The 19,194-nt window shown below is 49.4% G+C and overlaps 5 protein-coding genes across 5 annotated transcripts; 2 read left to right on the forward strand and 3 right to left on the reverse strand.

Annotated features, from left to right (window-relative positions):
- Nucleotides 1-211: 211 nt before the first annotated feature.
- Nucleotides 212-5,613, reverse strand: FOBCDRAFT_226058 (uncharacterized protein). The gene is made up of 2 exons (XM_031186473.3): nt 4,574-5,613; nt 212-4,526 (listed from the first exon to the last, which is right to left on the reverse strand). Exons 1-2 carry the CDS (start codon nt 5,233-5,235, stop codon nt 422-424), a joined length of 4,767 nt encoding a protein of 1,588 aa, XP_031037608.2. The 5' UTR covers nt 5,236-5,613; the 3' UTR covers nt 212-421.
- Nucleotides 5,614-7,606: 1,993 nt separating this feature from the next.
- FOBCDRAFT_41829 (mitochondrial carrier domain-containing protein) lies at nt 7,607-9,375 on the forward strand. Its single transcript, XM_031186465.3, has 7 exons — nt 7,607-7,950; nt 8,018-8,040; nt 8,100-8,110; nt 8,163-8,192; nt 8,254-8,334; nt 8,390-9,008; nt 9,059-9,375. The coding sequence occupies exons 1-7, from the start codon at nt 7,899-7,901 to the stop codon at nt 9,164-9,166; spliced, it is 924 nt and encodes a 307-aa protein (XP_031037600.1). The 5' UTR covers nt 7,607-7,898; the 3' UTR covers nt 9,167-9,375.
- Nucleotides 9,376-9,584: 209 nt separating this feature from the next.
- FOBCDRAFT_136617 (uncharacterized protein) lies at nt 9,585-12,856 on the reverse strand (the record flags this gene model as incomplete). Its single annotated transcript, XM_031186471.2, has 3 exons — nt 9,585-11,108; nt 11,190-11,723; nt 11,780-12,856. The coding sequence occupies 3 exons, from the start codon at nt 12,854-12,856 to the stop codon at nt 9,585-9,587; spliced, it is 3,135 nt and encodes a 1,044-aa protein (XP_031037606.2).
- A 2,027-nt stretch (nt 12,857-14,883) lies between these two features.
- Nucleotides 14,884-17,017, forward strand: FOBCDRAFT_41856 (ENTH domain-containing protein). Its single transcript, XM_031186463.3, has 4 exons — nt 14,884-15,151; nt 15,214-15,283; nt 15,362-15,582; nt 15,633-17,017. The coding sequence occupies exons 1-4, from the start codon at nt 15,079-15,081 to the stop codon at nt 17,000-17,002; spliced, it is 1,734 nt and encodes a 577-aa protein (XP_031037598.2). The 5' UTR covers nt 14,884-15,078; the 3' UTR covers nt 17,003-17,017.
- A 315-nt stretch (nt 17,018-17,332) lies between these two features.
- On the reverse strand, nt 17,333-18,648 carry FOBCDRAFT_226066 (uncharacterized protein). Its single transcript, XM_031186461.3, has 2 exons — nt 18,238-18,648; nt 17,333-18,181 (listed from the first exon to the last, which is right to left on the reverse strand). The coding sequence occupies exons 1-2, from the start codon at nt 18,394-18,396 to the stop codon at nt 17,735-17,737; spliced, it is 606 nt and encodes a 201-aa protein (XP_031037596.1). The 5' UTR covers nt 18,397-18,648; the 3' UTR covers nt 17,333-17,734.
- Between the last annotated feature and the right edge of the window lie 546 nt (nt 18,649-19,194).

Consider the following 19,194-nt stretch of genomic DNA (forward strand, 5'->3'; position numbering starts at 1 on the left):
ACTCTTGGCGAATTAGAGACTCGCCTTGATGGAGTTACATAGCATATTATGTGTTACACTCACATACTGAGCTAAACTCTTCATGTAATACAGTAAAAGGAGAGAGAATAAAGTCCCAATTGATCGACTTGCTTAGGTCGGTTGAGTTACTTCTCAAGGTTATCGCAATGTACCCTGCTGAATCACATCATCAAAGTAACATGTTTCACGGTTTATCAAATACGTCTACAATTCTTCTATTCAAGCTGGAGAGGGTCATATATACGTTATTCTTAGCAATTACAGCCAAGATCAAGTCAATAAGTACAACGAAACAAGTCCACCGATCATGCACTCTACACCGTATACCGTGTGCCCAATGTCCCTTTGAGTCCTATGCTCCTCAAGGTCAACACTTCCACTGCCATATTCATCATGCAGTCTAGGGCTTATTGCCACGTCCCTTTCCTCCCCTGCCACGGCCACCCCCGACTCCACCTCCACCTCGTCCGCCTCCCGATCCCCGAGTGTTTGTGTTGCTTGAGCCGGCAGTGCCTCCGCCTCTACTTCCGTTTGCGCCGCTTTGCCCGCTGTTTGTAGCCGCTTCACCGGTGCCTTTGGCTTTACCACCTCGTCCTCGCCGACCACCCCTTTTAGTTCCCTTGTTGTCCTTTTCTCGGCCTTCTTTCTGCTTTCGCCTGGCCTCTTCCTCTTGTGTCCTTCTGCTCTCTTGGTCCCACCACTCTTGGAACGCTTGCTCTTGCTGAATCTCTTGTAGTGAACGCTTCGCAACCGCTTCCTTGACGGCCTCTTGCTCGCGCTTCTGCTGGCCAATAATATCAGCCATACTGAATCCGAGCGTAGGCTCCGCTTTTGGTGCCGGTGTAATGTACGACTTGGAGTGTGGTACCAACGGCTTCTTAGGCTGCTGCTCTGTCGAGGGTCCTGCAACAATTGCGGGGGAGCTGTTGGTTCGACCCTGACCCGGGAACCTTGTGTCGGGTGACGCAGTACGCCGTGTCGCCGTCTTTGCTCTCGTTTCTGAAGCGACCAGAGGTTTTGCGTTAGCAGATACCCCCCTTGGCATGTTGGATTCCGCAGACATGGCCTCTTTCAGCGACGTCTTGGGTGCCGGACTTGCTGCCTTCCAAGGCGCTGGTCGCCCCCCTTCTGGAACACTCTCCCAAGGTACATGGTTCGTCGACTCGTCCTTCGCTGCTGCTTCTGCTGCTGCCAATGCCTGAAGCTGCCTCTTCCGTTCTTTTTGAGATATCTTGGTCTGTGGTTTGTTTGCTGCAGCATCTTGCTTTCTCTGCGCTTGGAGCCCGGCAGTTAAAGCAGACGTAGACGCCTCAGACATGATATCTTTTAGATCCAACTTCGAAGTGGCTAATTTTGACGCTGACCATGGAGCGCCGGGTTTTGACATTGCACCGCCCGGTGTCTTCAAACTGCCCAGTTCGGATGGTTGAGACTCGGGGGACATGGAAAATGCGAGAGGAACTGGGCTGAGGGCCGAGCCTGCAAGCTCCTTACCCTTTGATTCCCGCCATGCTTTGGGAAGCTGCGGCATGTCGTCTATCTCCGGAGGCGAACGAATATTTACAGCTTCATTCATGGGCGATCGTGGTTTAGCAGATAAAGACCCATCTTCATCCTCCATATCAAAGATCATATCTGCTTGCGACTGCTTGGGCCGAAGACTGGGACTGAAAGGCTCATTCCGCCCACCTCTGGACTTGCGTCGAGTTGTATCTGGAGTTTGGAGCGGACTGCCTTCATCTAGACTTCCCATTCGAGCCTTAAATGATGATGACAGTTTCTTCTCGTCATCCCGCTGAGATGCCTTGTAGGCCATCTCTTTGATCCTGGCCTGACGCTCCTCGTCGATATCAGCAGCCAACTCGGGATGACTGTCATGGAGTAGTAGCTCTGCTCTTCCGCTCCGTACAAATGGGAGCCGGGCAAGTTGATTGTCTCGGACCACTTCATCAAGCTCCAGCAAGAGCTCTTCATCCAAGTCGTCAAGAAGGTGGTTCTCGAGCATGGATTCCAGTTGAAGGCAGATGTATTCAAGACCAGTATCTTTGAACTCTGTAATGGAGCAAGGACTTATCTCGTTGAGCAAGTTCGATATGTTCCTTGTTGTCACAAACTTGCCAATGAGACCTTGACAGACTTGGGACAATCTATCAAGCATCAGCTCATTTGCAGCACTCATCACATCAAGTACAAGCTCTGACAGCTCATCCAAATTAGACACCGAGACAGTATCAAAGAGCTCCCGTCCGATATCTGCATAGATAAAGGACATGACGTATTGGAATGTTTCAGGGTCAATGTGACTGAGGTCCACCCTGATCTTTTCCGCAGAGTCCATGCCATCGCGGCGTCCGGCGAGCCACTGGCCTTGAGACCGCCCGTTGAACAAAGCCTCGAAGAAAGGGCACCTTTGACACAATAGTTGGCTATGCGCCATGATGTCCTCTCCATCCAACTCAATGATGATATCGCCGTCGTCGAAGAAAGAAGGATCAAGGATTGCTTGTCTCAAATCGCCGTCTAGGGACTCTTCCACGCCGGTCTGTAGGCGGACTGCCGCCTCCAGTTTTGGAAGGGCAAGATTTGTTGCGACCTTCATCAGCTCTGTCCTAACTTGCCGGAAACGGAACGCAAGTGGAGGTGCTTCGCGCGTGTACTTCCACACTGGAACGAATCTGTCCTGGTAGGCATGGACAACAACATTCAGAACAGTGTAAGTGTCGACTTCAAACAACGTCAACAAGGCCTTGTCATCCACAACCTCGAGGCCGAAAGAGTCCGTGCTGAATGCTGATCCTCGTTCGCGTAACTCTGATAGTGCATGCCGTAAGACCGGGCTTCTGCCAGCAAGAACCCAACTGTGGACGGGGATTTTTATATCAGGCAAAGAGGAGGAACAGATTGCCATGTTCATGTCATCGTATTGGAAAGAGTTGATTTCCAGCCAGCGCCCCAAGTCTGTTTCGATATCGGCTGACCGTAGAATTTCGTAGGTAACAGGGTCTCGTTTCTCTCTAACAATGGCAGCTTCCCATGTTTTCCGAGTGCCTTTTGCTTCAGAGTGATGTTGTGGGGCCTCAAAATCACTGAGACAGAGTAGAGAACCAATATCGTCGCGAAGAGATTGCTCTCCAATCTCAATCTCTTCCGCCATAACTTTGCTATCCTTTCTGATAGCCGCAAAAGCGCCAAAAATGGAGCTTCTGACGGCAACACAGTTGGTGATGTATGGTACTCGCTGGAATTTGAAGTCTTTGCGCTTCGTGCCGCTTGATCCAGAAAATCCAGTTAGTTTGCCCTTTGTACGCTTTACACGATTCCATACAGCCCCTGATTCTGTGCAGATGATGACCGAGCCATGTTCCCCAACTCCGACAGATGCGACTCCGTCTTTGCGAGAGTCCCAGACGCATTGTGGCTGTGTAAGGGCATTCTTAATCTTGACTGGATTCGTAGTTGATGCGGCAGACTGACTTAGATCCCCCTTATCATTCAAATGAAATGTGAAGAGATCACCGCGGGCAGTCACAGCAGCTATTGTCTCGCCACCCGCAGTGATATGGTCAATCTCCCTTCGACCGCCTGATTCATATCGTGTCATAGAGATGTTGTTCGCGAAGACATCGGGGAATGGAAACTTGACCAGATTATAACCATAGTGACTGAAGACCCAGACAGTATGGTTGGAAAGCAGACAAATAGTGGCTTTGTCAATCGCTGATACCATCTCGATCGGGGCGGCGAGAAGAGAAGCAGCCACTTTTCTGGGGGTATGTTGAATATCAAGTGATCTCGAATCGGCGTCCATTAGAGCCAGTTGTCCGACATTACGACCCCAAGTAAATAGTGAGTTTCCTGTATGGGCAACAGAATGGTTTGCGGACGCAGCAACCCCTAGGACAACTTCTTTCTTGAGAGATCCAAAGACCTGGCGAGGAGTAAGGCTCATAGGTTCTTCATCTGCCTTCATCGGTGGAGGCAGAGCATATCCTAGCTGTGAGGCAGAATTCAGGCCCCAGGTCCAAAGTTCTCCATTATCGACGACGGCCATGGTATGATTCTGCCCAAGTGCCACCTGGTGAATCTTTTTGTCAATGAATGGGCCTTCAACAGGTACGAATCTGAATTGTGTGTTTTCGTCTCCCAATCCAAGTCGGCCTCCACGACCAACACCACAAACATACAGATTTGAGACCGGGTCGGTTGTCAGGACAGCACTATGCAGTTTGGACATAGAGACGTCTTGAATAACGAGCGGCCGGTTTCGAACCAGGGTCGGAATCTCATCCAGTTTCAACGAAGAAGGGGCTTCCTCATCCTGCTCGTCCAAGTGTGAGTGGTATAATCGATGCACGAGAAGTTCGGGCCTGGACAGATGGATACGATCAGGATACTGGCGATCGTCCTCATCGCCAACTCCAAGAGAAACGTTCTTGTTGCTGCCAAAAACAAAGAGTTCATCACCATCAATCGAGCTTCGCAATCCATGCGACGTCTTTACCATACTGTAGCAAGAATCAGCCAAGTCCTGTCTGTTTCCCGAGCCACCTACTGATGTAAACCATCACCTCCGCTATCAACGCTATCAGCGTCACTATCGGAATTGCTCCCATTTTCCATGCTCTTCAGAGATCTTGCGGCGATCGTTGAGTTGTAGACGTCAAAAGGACTGTTTCCCTCATGGTCTTTCGTCTTGATCAGGAGTCCGACTTTATTAACGGCATTGAGATTATGGCTCGTCAAGTCCACTCGTTCCTTTTCCAACAACAGTCGCGCAATCGAAACATTTCCAGCGTATAAGGATCGATGGAGGGCATTCCAGCCACTCTCGGGATCTTGGACGTAGAGATCTATGGCAGGGTGTTCGATAAGAGCCCGGACAAACTCGTGGGCGTTCGGGTCGGTCGATGAGGCAGCACGAAGTAGAACTGTCAATCCAGCATGGTCGCGGCTGTTGACTTCTGTTCGTCCAAGATGTGTATTGCCGTCCTTCGATTTTCCGGGTGTCTGCGGATGGCCGGAAACTCGTCGTTGCTTATTCGCTGGTCGTGGAGAAGTCCCTGGAAGACCAGGGCTGACACCGAAGAGTGCACCAGTTCCTCCTATCGCAGGGCTCTTCGATAGCGACTGGGCATTGTAGCTGGTTGGGGCCAGCAGACGCCGAAACCGGTCGACATCGTTTTCCCAGTAGGATTTCCACAATAAGTGACTCATGGGCAGGGGGCGAAAGAACTCTCCTGGGCGCGAAAGGCACCTCGCTGTGACGCTCGTTGGGTCACGGCCTGTTTAAAGGTGCAATTTGAAGCGCAGGAGAGCTTGAGATAGCGACAAGCCCAGGTGAAGTTGCGCAGAAGTTGAGGTTGCTGGCGCAAAGATTGCGACGGTTGCTTGTGATCGGTATAGGTTGCCACCCAGCGCGTGTTCGATCGACTATTAGGGAGAGCGTAAAGGGGCGCTGGTCGTTTTGGGTTTCGGATGGAGGGGAAATCTTTGTTGACAAGTGTCTGTAGTGTAACAGATGCAGGAACACTTTTCTTTAATCAGAAGACGAAAGGGATGGGATTTGTCAGATCGGGATGGTGAAGAGGCGATGTCATTAATGACCTTGAGATTCGATACCGAGGGGCCAGCCAATTGTGCGCGTCAGCAAGTGCATTCAGCATGGTGCCCCAAAAACGTGCCCCAATCGCAACCCTGGTTACCAGCTAGGGGAGACAGGGCGTCAAAAGAGGCCCGGTAATATTGAAAGTCTGGTATTTGATTCTTATAAATTCTAAGCATCCATTCTCAATTAGAAGATAATCCCGTTTCTCAGAGTGTTATATCTTACCAATATTGCTATTATGCACCACATCTTGTACTGTTATCATAGCATTTTGGGATGATATCTTCTTATAAAAATCACAAACGTATTCCCTCTTTTCTGTCACCGTTGTATCGATGGAGAACCTACCCCGCCATCCAGAAACACCCTCCGTGAATTGCAGATTGACGTTGAACCAATAACGGTTCTCTTTTCCAAGGTGTGCAACTCTGAAGCTCTGAAACTTGGTCTTGCGCTTCACCACATGCTTTCAATTGGAGTTTCTCATTTGTCGCTTTCGAGATTTGTGGATGGCTGGATTCCGGCAAGAATCTGATTCCTGTGTCGTTGTCAAGGCATCATGAAAAAGATTCGAATCCGGTGGAATGCTCTTATATTACTCAAAAGATTCACTCTTTACGAGACCAAATTCGTAAACCTTTTAACTCACTCGTGAACGTGGATGAAGACTTACTCCCTGTTGAAAGCTAGAAGGACTAGGAATAGTAGAATGAACACTTAGTAATACGACAGGATTTCAATAACTTGCAATGTTCTTTTTACTCCTAAGAGGACTGCAGGGTATCTGTTTGTTAGATTTTCCAAAATATCTTGAGGTTAATCTAAGCTTAGTGTTTCTTCAGGTCAGTTAATCGAGTTTATAATGATTTATCCTAGACCTTTTCATCACTCAAGATCAAGGCAAGTTACTGTCTATTCATCACGGGCCAAGTTCGCGGTCCACTCGGCCGACGGGATGGAGACTACGGTCGCCCGTGCACGGGGATCAACATCGTGGGGAGGGGTCAAGGTCCGTGGATTAGCGTGTTCTCCGAATCATATGTATTCTCCTGGAAGTGTTACCTACGTAATTCAATATCACTTGATGGCATTCCGGGTCTGGTACTGAGTATCTCAAGTTGGGTCTTTGAAGTATATGTTCCAACCGTACCTATGATTGGCAAGCTTCCGCGAGACTTCACGTACTTTGGGATACCAGAACATGTTGGTCAACGTCTCCGAATACTTTCCTTATTGGATTTAGATCCATCATCTTGTTTATAGTGATATAATTGACATATGTACGTGGTCACTTATAAGGCCATGCCTCATTTTCATGAGATACCCACATCATAAGCGCTGCGGTTTATGAAGAAGCTTCACCTAACCTTCTCTAAAGGTTCTGTCTAGTGTTCTCCAGCATATGTATGAAGCTTCAGCAATTAACACCCTGGCTCCCGTGGAGCTGCGTCTGCATTATTGCGGACTCTTGTTACAACAGAGCCTATCATAGAGTATGTAGTTAGGACAAGGGGTCCTCAATACCGTTGCCGATGCCAACCCCTTCATGTTCAGGTACAAGCGGCTCAAAGGTAAATAGTCGGGTACGGGCTCCAAGAGCTTCAGGGCTAGCGGCAGACATCGGGCATCCGGGTATTTTATTATCAATAGTTTGACTACATTCATAACATAGGTAGGAAACTCATGATGGTTTGGGATTATGTGCAAATATCAGTATGCTTGACACTATTCGCAAGACATTAATAAACTGCCAAGAATATACCACAGACTTGCCTAAAACAGCAATCACAAAAAGAGCATGGCATCGTCGGAGAAGAATCGGAGACGTTAGGGCCTCATGGATCGGTTGCTTGCCGTCTCACCGAGCATCAATGGACCCCTCCCCCGGGTCTCATCTCGCTGTCGCTTGCTATAATCTCCACAATCCCACGGATACAAGGCGCTTGTTTAGAACAAAAGGCTCCGTCCATTCGGCATCGACTTAATTCTCGCCGTCTGTCACAGTGGAGGTTATTAGTGAGGTTACGGAATCTTATCACTTAACCATAGCGCGATAAGATCCATACTCGTCCTACAAAGACGCACCACCAAAGAAATTCCCTCCACTCCCCGGCCCGGTCTTCGCTCGGAGGTCGCCATCTTCCCTTCCGTTGACTACCTCAGCTTAGCTTTCTCTCTTTCTTGTCAACTTGCGACAACTCTCCGCTCAACCTCTTCTTTTGTTCTTCTGGTCTTCCTTCATCTTTATTCGGTCGCCTGTACAGTCGTCACAATGTCCAACCCTAACGACAAGCCCCTCCCCTTCATCTACCAGTTCGCCGCAGGTACGCCAGTTCAACTCATTCAACTCTACCATTCTCCAGATCCAATGGCTAACGTTTGATATTTTAGGCGCCATTGCCGGCGTCTCGGAGGTATGCTCGCGCCAGTTCGACTCGTTTGAGGGCCATTACTAATTTTGTGCTGGCTGTAGATTCTGGTGATGTATGACAGCATCTGTCGCGTGCTCGAGACATTTTAGCTAACCCAGCCACAGGTACCCTCTTGACGTTGTCAAGACCCGAGTGTATGACGAACCATGCGTGCGCGTTTCGAAATAATAGCCCAATTGCTGACTTGATGACCAGCCAATTGCAAACTGGTTCCGGTGCTACCGCTGAGTACAATGGCATGCTTGACTGTTTCCGCAAGATCATCAAGCAGGAGGGGTACGGTATCTGCTCTCGCGATTCTGTTGCACCCACAACTAACGACATGCGCCAGTTTCTCACGACTCTACCGCGGTATTTCCGCTCCCATCCTCATGGAGGCTCCCAAGCGTGCTACCAAGTTCGCTGCCAACGATGAATGGGGCAAGGTTTACCGAAAGATGTTTGGCGTCGATAAGATGAACCAGCAGCTCTCCATCCTCACCGGTGCCTCTGCTGGTGCTACCGAGGCTTTCGTCGTCGTTCCCTTCGAGCTCGTCAAGATTCGTCTTCAGGACAAGGCTTCCGCTGGAAAGTACAACGGCATGGTCGATTGTGTCGTCAAGACTGTCAAGAACGAGGGTCCTCTTACTCTTTACCAGGGTCTTGAGAGTACTATGTGGCGTCACATCCTCTGGAACGCTGGTTACTTCGGCTGCATTTTCCAAGTCCGACAACTTCTCCCCAAGGCTGAGACCAAGAGGGCTCAGATCACCAATGATCTCATCTCTGGTGCCATTGGTGGCACCATCGGAACTGTTCTCAACACTCCCCTGGACGTTGTCAAGAGTCGAATTCAGAACACCCCCAAGGTCCCCGGTCAGGTTCCCAAGTACAACTGGGCCTTCCCTGCCGTAGGAACCGTTTTCAAGGAGGAGGGTTTCGGTGCTCTCTACAAGGGTTTCTTGCCCAAGGTGAGTCGTCATCCCGAAAGTGGAAGGATGGTCAACTAACAAGTATTCAGGTTCTCCGTTTGGGTCCCGGAGGCGGTATCCTCCTGGTCGTGTTCACAACTGTTATGGATACCTTCCGCAGCTGGCACTACCCTGCCACTGCGGAGCTCAAGAACTAAGTCATGCAATGAGCATGGGGTTAAAAGAGCACTAAAAAGAGATACCAGGCCACATTATGCAGCGATTAGATAAGTTGCGGACGACATGCATCAATTCAAGTTGTAATATTCGCACCCTTACCCTGTAGAAGTTGGTCGCACATGGTTATATAGACATTGCAAGCCGTGTTTTGGGGCAATTTGGGGGTATTTATTAGCAATTATCTGTGAGGGAAAACTATCCTCTCAATATGAGATACGCATAGCGTCAATCTGAGTACCTATCTTGCGTCTCGATTCCCGAATATGTCTCTTCCTCTCGCCCGGACCCTGAACTTAATTCCGCTGCTAAAGCATCTCAATTTCAATGACCTCTCCCATTTCAAAAGCAAATAATTCCCGAAATTCCGTGCTTCCTATAGCCCACAAATAGCAAAATTTAAGCCAGGACAAACTCCTCCTCAAGATCCTCCCTCATGGCCATCATTTCAGCACCGTCGCCGTCACCATCACCATCAGGAAGGCGTGGCCGCTTGGGAAAACTTCCCAAGAGCCGGAAGCCTTGATCCTCATCCTCATCGTCACTATCGTTCTCGTCATCGTCATCCACGCTGATAAAACTCCATTCTCGCTTGATTCCTGAAGAACAGCTGCTAGAGCTCGAGCGTGAGGATGGGGCTGGAGAAGAGAATGATACCCCCATATGTTCAGTGAGGTCAATTGGCGATGAGCGATCTCCTGCTTGGGGGTTCAGAGCCTCATAGGGGGTAGGGCTCACAAACAAGCTACTGTCCGCGCGGGTCTCCCTCAACGGCGTTATTCCATCCTGGTTAGCGAGAGCTGGAGGAGTTGCCCTGGGAGGAGATGGCGATTCAACCTTGGTGATGAACTCAGGTTGATGTTCCCGTGGGGGACTTCGAACGAAGAGAGAGGTGGACCGGTCTCTTCCATACTGCGGTCCATCGTCGTCCTCGTCATCGCTCATTAAGTCGATTATTTGCCCATTATCTGACCATACCTCTTCCTTCTGCTCTTGTTCGGAGTCGGAATCAGATTGATTATCAGATAATATATCGGACAATTCTGCTGCCACCTCATCGAGATTAGCCGGGCTCTCATCTCGCTCACGACCATGACCATCTGCAGCAAGATGTTGATAGTTGAAGTGTGCATCTGCGGCGCCGTCACCGCCGCCATCATCGTCATCGTCATCACCGTCACTACCGTCATCACCGTCACTACCGTCATCATCATCGTCGTCAGTGTCGCCCCCCATCTCTTCATCAGAATCTCCGCCGCCGGCATCGCCATCAGATTCATTCTCGGAGCCATCAGCCTGCTCCAGAGCGGCCTGGAGCTGGGGGTACATATCAGGAGGAGGTGACAAGAGACCCATTCGCTGAGGCCCCGGGTTGAGGAATCCCTCAAGCTGCGCAGCGAGTTGGACGGAAGGCTGGACGTTCAACAAGGGAGCCAAGTACCGAAGCTGGGAGAAGTGTTCGTCATATACAGACTTGTCCCTGCGTACAGACTCATTGATATCACGGACAAAGGTCCAGTCACGAACTGGCATCTTCATGCCATCATCTCGCCACATGTCGTAGTCGAAGAATGTTATCTTCCGGACTCCACGAAGGCAGTATAGATAATCGGCACCCTGCAACGTGCGCAACGCACGAAAGCGGCGGAAGTTTGGCTGAGATGCTGTCTTCTGCGCAAGGAACTCCACGATTTGTGGCGGCTCGTGTTTTCGCCGCATATATTGCTTGGAGGATTCGGGCAGATGGATAGCAACCGTCTTTAGTCGACAGGCTTCGGGCAGATAGGCCAGATCATGAGTCCGACGAGATGTGTACTTGCCCTTCTGGTCAATCCTGTACGTGAGCTTCTGTGAGCCCATCCACAACAGCTCGATGTGCTGCAAATGCTGGAGCTTGCATCCGATTCTGTTCGCAAAGCGACCCTACTCGCCAATAGAAGAGAAAGCGAATTTGTTTGCTCCATAGAACAGGCTTGAGCCTATCAAGTGCCATTCCTTGCTAACCATAAGAGGAGCAAGGAGTTCCTGAGGGTGAATTGTCCCGAACGTGAGGGAAATCTTCTCTCGCCCAATATGGAAACGATGGAGCAGCGAGACTTTATTGTTACAATTCCGATCCACACGTTTTGGCTCGAAGAAAGGGTCCAATCGAGAGATAGCGTGAACAACCTCATCATCAAAAACCAGAACATACTGAAGGGCCTTGATCATGATGAAATGTCGGTATTTGGGGAAAAGAAGGTCGAGAGCGGATGGGCCCATATCTTGTTCTTCGTCCTGTGCGCATTCGCGTCGGTAATATGGCTGCGGAGTGCAGCCTCCACACTCACTCTCACTCTCATCTATGATAGCGCTCTGTTCCTGTTCCAGGGTCGGGGCACACAGGATAAGATGAGGATGTGTCTTGGGTGGTGTACGTTTTCCGAATGCCCAAGACATGTTCTCCTCCTGGCAGGAGAGCTTGTAGATATCTCCCCAGTTGCTGTAGTCAGGATGGCGACCGCGTCTGATCCAATGCGTGTATGCCTTTGGCCACAGCTATTGACTGTTAGCAATTTTGAAGATGAGTCTTGTTCTTAATGGTAAGTACGTACACGTTCGGTCTTTCGGGGCTTCGCTGGTCCGCGTCGCCATACGCGAAGATACATCTTGATATCTGGCGGCAGTTGGTCTCTCATGTCCTGATACAGAGATGCCTCCATATCCTCGACCCTTAGAGGAACAGGGTCGGGGAAATCATCCAATTCTTCTTCGGGCAAAAGGCTTCGCAGAGCCTCATTTTCCTCAACGAGTCTCTCATTCTCCTGAATGTTTGCTTCATTGGCGGCGTAGAACTCTCTCACTGCTTCTTTGAGTACTGTCACCAGGTGGCTTAGGCTTCTGACCTGGCGATTTAGGCCGGTGACCCGGTTTCTGTTGACTCTCTTGCACTCTCTTAATTCGTTTCTCTTAAAGAGGAATCGGTTACGGTAATCTGCGAATCTGCGAGCAAGACTGTACCAAGGGGGCTGGCATGTGTCGAGACACTCGGCATTCCATTCTGGCCGTTCGACACTTTCTTCTGCCAGGACCTGAAGTACATCAGCGTTGGGATTTTTGTGCCCATGTTCTTCATTCCCTTCCTCATCATCGTCATTGATGGGATCATCGTCGGCATCTTCGTCATCTGACTCTTCTTCATCGTCAGAACTGTCATCACCGGAATCATCACCATCAGGGCTTCCTCCGTTCGAAGCCCCTGGGTTGGGTTGGGTTGCCTGACTCTGATTGTCGTCGTCGTCATGATGATTGTCGCTATCTTCTGACCCGTCGGATTCGCTACCCGGGTCATCAGATGATGGTGGGGATGGAGGTCCTCTGTGTCCACCGTCATCGCCATCACCATTTCTGATGTTATCGTCATCGTCATCGTCATCGAAAAATAGACTTCCTTCGACTTCGGGAGTGTGTTGGTCGCCGTCACTGCTTGCCTCTTCGTTATCGACGTCCATAGGGCCACCAGGCCGATATATGATGTGGGAGATTGGCTCCCCATGGGAGTCTAGCCCAAGGGAGATCTCCTCTTGGTCAGGAGCATCGTTGAAATGCCCATCAATGTCTGGATGATAATTATCACCTCCTGTGAGGTCGATAAACTCCGCATCGGAGTCACTGGAGCTCCCGTCTGACATGTTGATGAGGGGTGAACTGCAGGACAGAATAAGAGAGGATATCATATGGATGTAACTTGAGGGTAGGGGAGAAAGGGAACTGAAGGTTGTGATGAAGATGGTAGAGATGAAGACAAGGATTGAAGGAGGAAGAGCAGTCTTTTATAGACAAGACTACAAGGGAGTATGAATCACGGAAGCTTCAGAGGAAATACCGAGTCTTAGAAGAGGTTAGGAGAGGGAAGCTTGAGAAGTTGAAGTGCATCGTTGAAGTTGCGGCGTGGCAGAAGTGAGAAGTTGAAATTGTGGATGAAGGAGAGAAGGAGATCTTGAAATTTTTATATGAAGGTCAAGAGAGAAAGGAAGGAAGAAACGCAATAAGGAATTAAAAGGAAAAGAGAAGTGAGAGGGGAGTTTTGCGGTAGGGAGAGGCAGAGGTGTTGAGGTGCCGTTCAGATGATAGAGGTGGAGTTGAAAGGGGGCTAACTTGTGATCCTTCATATAAGTCGGCAAATTCGAAGAGACGAAAGCCAAGCCAAAGCTCTGCGCAACGGACGAAAAAGGGACGCTCACGATGAAATCAGATACCCCAATGCCGCACGCTTCATTGCAGCAACTAATATACTTAACTGAAACTCGCTGCTGCTAACTCGACACTTCTTACGAATTCGGCACGTCAGGGAAATATCATTACTTTTCACCCAGCATGGCTTTGAAAAGACTGATTAAATAGTATCTCATTTTGGGTATCAACTGATTCGACCCAAGGTCTATTCAATACATAGCGTATACCAAAGTGTTTATAACCTGCCATCACCTTTCATCAACTAATTGGATGTCACAAGCAGAACAGACATACCCTGACAGAATGATAGACATCGATAAAGTCCCAACGTTTCTCTTACAGTACTGCGTGCCTCTATTACTGTAGTCTATGCGAACAACTTCGACAGGGTAAGGAAGTAAGAATTCAACATCACAACTTGAATTGATGTGGCGCCGAGATGAGAGAAGGATGGCCGGTCTTGTAGAGTTTTGAAAGACTTGTATCAAATCTGGAAGAGTTTATACAGGTTCAAGAAGTAATTTATATTTCCTTTTTACTATTTTGTATGTTTTTCTTTTTTTTACCAGCGTTTATATAAGCATCATGATGATAATCCTAAAACCGCCCATTTCTTCTGTTCCACACCAACTGCGGCTAGGGTCCCTCGGGAGCGTGACGTATGCGTTTCCTATTGGGGCCAGCGGGTGTAAAAGACGCTCTGACACCCTGTGTAAGCCAAATTTCAGCCACAGTTGACGAAGGTTATTGGAGTGTTGAAGAGTCCTCAACAGAAGAACAAATGGGGGAATAATACCTCAAAATGGAATAAAAAGGAAGATTCAAAGTATATACACGCAAAGTTCTGACAGCATCAACTCAAATACGCATACGCAAACCCCAAGAACCCCGCAAATCTTGGCACTGCTTGTATAGGCTCATCTGAGCTGGTGAGTGAAAATGGATACGTAATCAGCTTGCAGAGCCACAATGTGCCAGGCCATGCCAGTCCATTAGGCCTTGGTTCCATGCTCGCCGCTCCCAATCCGCATGAGAGCGCCAATTCATTCATCGTCCTGCACTCACTCTTTTCCCTCTACAGCTCTGCGAGTCGCGCAAAGAGCAGTGCAATTTTGTCCCTCTAACCGCTACCGTGCTCTACTCCTAAACGGCAGAATCAGAATTCTCCTCAATTTTGAATTCGCCGCCTCCCAAACTTTGTCACTTCGCCTCCCTCCTACTACTCGCTCCTCATCTTATAACGTCGTGTCCGATCGGTCTCCCCGACCTCTTGAAATCCAGACCTAATCACCCCACGATTGTGTTCTCCAACCACCCTCCACAGACGATCCTCCTCTCGATCGCCAAATTTCAGACAAACGGCGACTGATTCTTGTTCTTCTGGCTGAGACTTGTCGCAAAGGCTACGCAATTATCAGAGCGGATATCTCGTGATCCTCGGACCTTGCTCAACCCCCTCAAACCCCCCTCCCTGCACTACTTCCGTGGACTCCGTCTCACTGGCGCGTGTCGGATTTGTGTCGCAGAGGTTGTCGCTTGTAAAGCTTGATCAGGCCAATCCTTTTTCCGAGCTTCATCGAATCACACGGGGAAATCCTACCTCGGCCGATCCATTGGCGCTCACAACGCATCCAGTTCACCAAAGAAATTATACAGTCAACATCACAAATCGCCCATCATGTCGAAGGTAATGCGAAGTGTCAAAAATGTGACCAAGGGTTACTCTAGCGCCCAGGTCAAGGTCCGAGAAGGTCAGAACTCCCTGCGTTCTCGATTGCGTCGCTGGAACCTCGCCGCTGACAGTGACATGTAGCTACCAGTAATGACCCATGGGGCCCGACCGGCACTCAAATGAGCGAGATTGCTCAAATGACGTACAACACGTATGTAATACCCTCCCTGCGCATTGCTCAACTACCTTGTGTGTGATGGGAAGTACTGACTTGGCATGACGCGATTAGATCCACCGAGTTCTACGAGATTATGGACATGATCGATAAGCGTCTCAACGACAAGGGGAAGAATTGGCGTCACGTACTTAAAGCCCTCAAGGTTCTGGATTATTGTCTTCATGAGGGTTCAGAACTTGTCGTTACATGGGCTCGACAGAGTATTTATATTATCAAGACTCTGCGAGAGTTCCAATATGTTGACGAAGACGGTCGCGATGTCGGACAAAATGGTCAGTATTTGTATATGTGCCGTTTAAAGCTGCCACTAATACCCAGCTAGTCCGAGTTGCTGCTAAGGAGTTAACTTCACTCATTTTGGACGAAGAGAGACTGCGGGCCGAGCGAAGCGACCGAAGATCCTGGAAGTCGCGCGTTACTGGCCTTGAGGAATTTGCTCCTCAGCATGCTGAGCCTGTGAACCACGGAACCCGACGACAGCAGCCGAGACGACAAATGAACGAAGAGGAAGACGCTGAGTACCGTCTAGCTCTGGAGGCAAGCAAGTATCAGGAGGAGGAAGACAGGAAGAAGCGCGAAAGTCGACAGAACGGACCAGATGACGATGACGATTTGGCGAAAGCAATCAAGCTTAGTGAGGAAGAGGAAGAACGAAGGCGCAGGGAACTCGAGAACAGCAACGCTGCCTCTCTTTTCGACGACGATCCTACTCCTCAGCAGCAAACCAGCCAGCCACAGTACACTGGCTTCAACCAAGGATACCAGCAAGGAAACCCTGTTGACTTCTTTGCCAACCCTATTGAGCAGAACCAACCTCAGCCAACTGGCTACATGAACAACGCCTATACTGGATTCCAGCAGACCCAACCCACTGGATTCCAGCCAAACTACAACACCGGTTTCAACGGCCAGCAGACAGGCATGGGCTTCGATCCCTATGGTCAGCAACAACAGCAAAACCAGCAAGGTTTCCAACCCCAGCCCACGGGCTTCAATCCTTACCTGCAACAACAACAGCAGCAGCCCCAGCAGCAGTCGTTCTCATCACCTGCTTCTCCTGAACCTACTCTCCAGCCTGGTAGCAACAACCCCTGGGCAACCAACAATAGTCAGCAACAATTGCAACCAACTCCCACCGGTTCCAACAACCCCTTCGCCCAGTTCAGCCGCCCTCAGTCCGCCCGACCAAACCCTATTTCGTCCCTAGGAGCGCTTCCTGAACAGAAGAGCCTCAACTCATTTGGCAGCCAGCCTCAGACTCAGCCCCAGCTCCAGCAGCAGAACAGCTTCCCACTGCAATCGCAAAATAGCTTCCCTCAGTCGCAACCTTCATTCGCCGCTCCTCAAAAGGAGATGAACGAGCACGAGACACGACTCAACACTCTGCTTGCGAGCGGTGACGGCATGGACACCTTTGGCAACACAGGCAACCTTCGTATTCCCGCCCAGCACACAGCCCCTGGCACGTTCGTCAACAGTGCCGGTGCAGGAGTTGCCCGCATCAACGCCGAGGCTACTGGCAACAACCCCTTCCTTCGACAGCAGTTCACGGGTATGCCCACAGTCAACTATGGCGCTCAGATGCCTGCTGCGACTGGGCCTGCTGGCATGAATGGACAGACGAACAACCCCTTCGCCCATCAGCAGGCACCACAGCAACAACAGCAGAACCACGACTTGATCCAGTTCTAAGTTGAGTTCCTAAATCGAAATTTACGCTCTTATATCGGTGACCAGCTAGTTGTGTGATGGTTTGATTGATTACCCCTGACTTTTCTTTGTTGTATGTTCATCTTCATATCCCGGCCTGAACCCGATTCCCGTTTTTTGCGCAGGCGAAGGATGGTATTCCCCTGTTCTCGGTACATTTTTATGGTATTGGACCATCGTTGAGTCTGATATTTGGGTGGCTTAGTTGTGATGGGAGATTGGGAAAGCTTTTGTGATGGATTCTGGGATTTTAGACAGCGCGCCTGGCGCATTCGAAAAAAAAACAATTCTTAGATGTTATTGAAATCTACCCATTGAATCCGTTGTAGCCATATTACGCCATTCCCCTTTTCTCTTTCAATGCTTAATGCGCCCAGCAGCTAACTAATGTACCCAAATTGCTTGAAAGGTCGCTGTCTGAATCATTCTTTGTCTGACTGTGGCTTGACTCGGCTGGCCAAGCCTCGCGTATTCGGGACAACTCTGTGCTCGCGAGGACGATTCTGAGACAGCCATGTGCCTCGATCTGTTGCAACAAGCACCTTATAGGCTCAAGATAGAGATTCAATGTTGCAAGCCCACATATCGGCCTCGAAGCGCGACAGGCGTGGATAATATGCGAACCCCAAGCGATGCCACTTGCACCGAACTTTTTCACTGTCATGTTCTGACACGGCTGGTATTGTGTCATTCTTTGAACTCCTGTAGTTGGACTTAACCAGCCTCCTCCATCATCTGTATGAATTCTTCCAAGTTTACACCGCCTTTGCCCTCGTGATCCAGATGCTCAATCATGCTCTGAATTTCCTCGTCTGTCATGGTCCTCTCTTCCTTGATATCGGAAGCTAGCCGTCGCATGTCCTCAAAGGAAATAACACCATCTCCGTCGTAATCAAACATGTTGAACACTTTTGTTGCTTCTTGTCTGGGGTCGCGGTTGGCGAGTAACTTGGCAGCGCATAATCGGAATTGGTCGAGGTAAACATAGAGGCGGTTGACAGGACAGTTGTGAGGATCTTGCCATTCGGGAGGGACAGAGCCGTATGACTGTAGTTCTCTGAAGTAATCAGGCTTGGACATATCAAAGCCTAGCGCTGCTAGCGAGTGTCTGAATTCGTAACTGTTGAGCCATCCCTTCTTCTTCATGTCCATCAAATCAAACTGGCAGAAGCAACTGTGAGCGGAGAGTTTCTCAAGGCGGCTCGGACCCAACCTACAACTTCATCAATATGTTCGCGGTCCTCCTCCGGAATCGTACTATAGTCCTCATTTGAGGACACTTGAGGAGCAACTGGCTGCCTCGACTGCGGAGGAAGTCCCGAGCCGCCTAACGAGCGCCCTTGAAAGGCAGTACGTGGCGTTGCATGAGAATTCATTGTTTTGATTTCTCAATGTGGCTGGGAGAGAGCGGCAATCGAGCAAGCAAGGCGGTGGATGCAATGGCGCCAAATAACGGCTGAAATAACGAAATTTGAGGATAGTTGTGATCGCAGAGGTTGACAATAGTAAAGGTATCTGATGCGACAGGGCGAGGATGTTGGAGGAGCGTGGCGCAAGGTTGTGTTGTGTATTCAAAGAGCTGAAGGAGATGGATGCTTAAGAGGTAGGTTGTTTGACGCGACCATTGACGCGGTGGTAGAAAAAATTAGTGTACCTTGTTGCAGCAAATTGGCAATGGCTACATGGGTTATGGTTAGGGTCTCAACATACAACAATTAGATTTATATTAGTTTGAAATTGAAGTCTCTTGTCATCTGTATACCTTATATGTCTGAACACTAATAAGTCTGTATTGGGTCTTTCATCTCCAGGCTCAAGATTTTCTGGTCTGGCTGGGCAGCTCATTGTCTGTCATTGCTGTGGATGGCTCAGGTGGGTCCGAACTTACAGCCATTGTGGTTGTCAGACGTAGAACAAGGTAAAAGCTATTGGATAATACCTTTGGGATCGTGATCAAAGCCTAACCTCGGGAGAAATTGTAAAGTGTTACCTATAGTTCAGCTCGAGGAAGCATTTGTAAACAATTGATTAGAAAGCACCTGCCTGAATATGTACAAATCAGCTGTTCAATATCAGAAATGATTGAGGCAGTGAAGCAAATTACCAAGTCAAGATGTCATTTGTTTTCTAGGCTCCCAGGCGCGTGCAGAGCTGGCCAACCAAACGCGGTTTTG

Source organism: Fusarium oxysporum, chromosome VI (assembly GCF_013085055.1).
Source record: "Fusarium oxysporum Fo47 chromosome VI, complete sequence".
Taxonomy (NCBI): domain Eukaryota; kingdom Fungi; phylum Ascomycota; class Sordariomycetes; order Hypocreales; family Nectriaceae; genus Fusarium; species Fusarium oxysporum.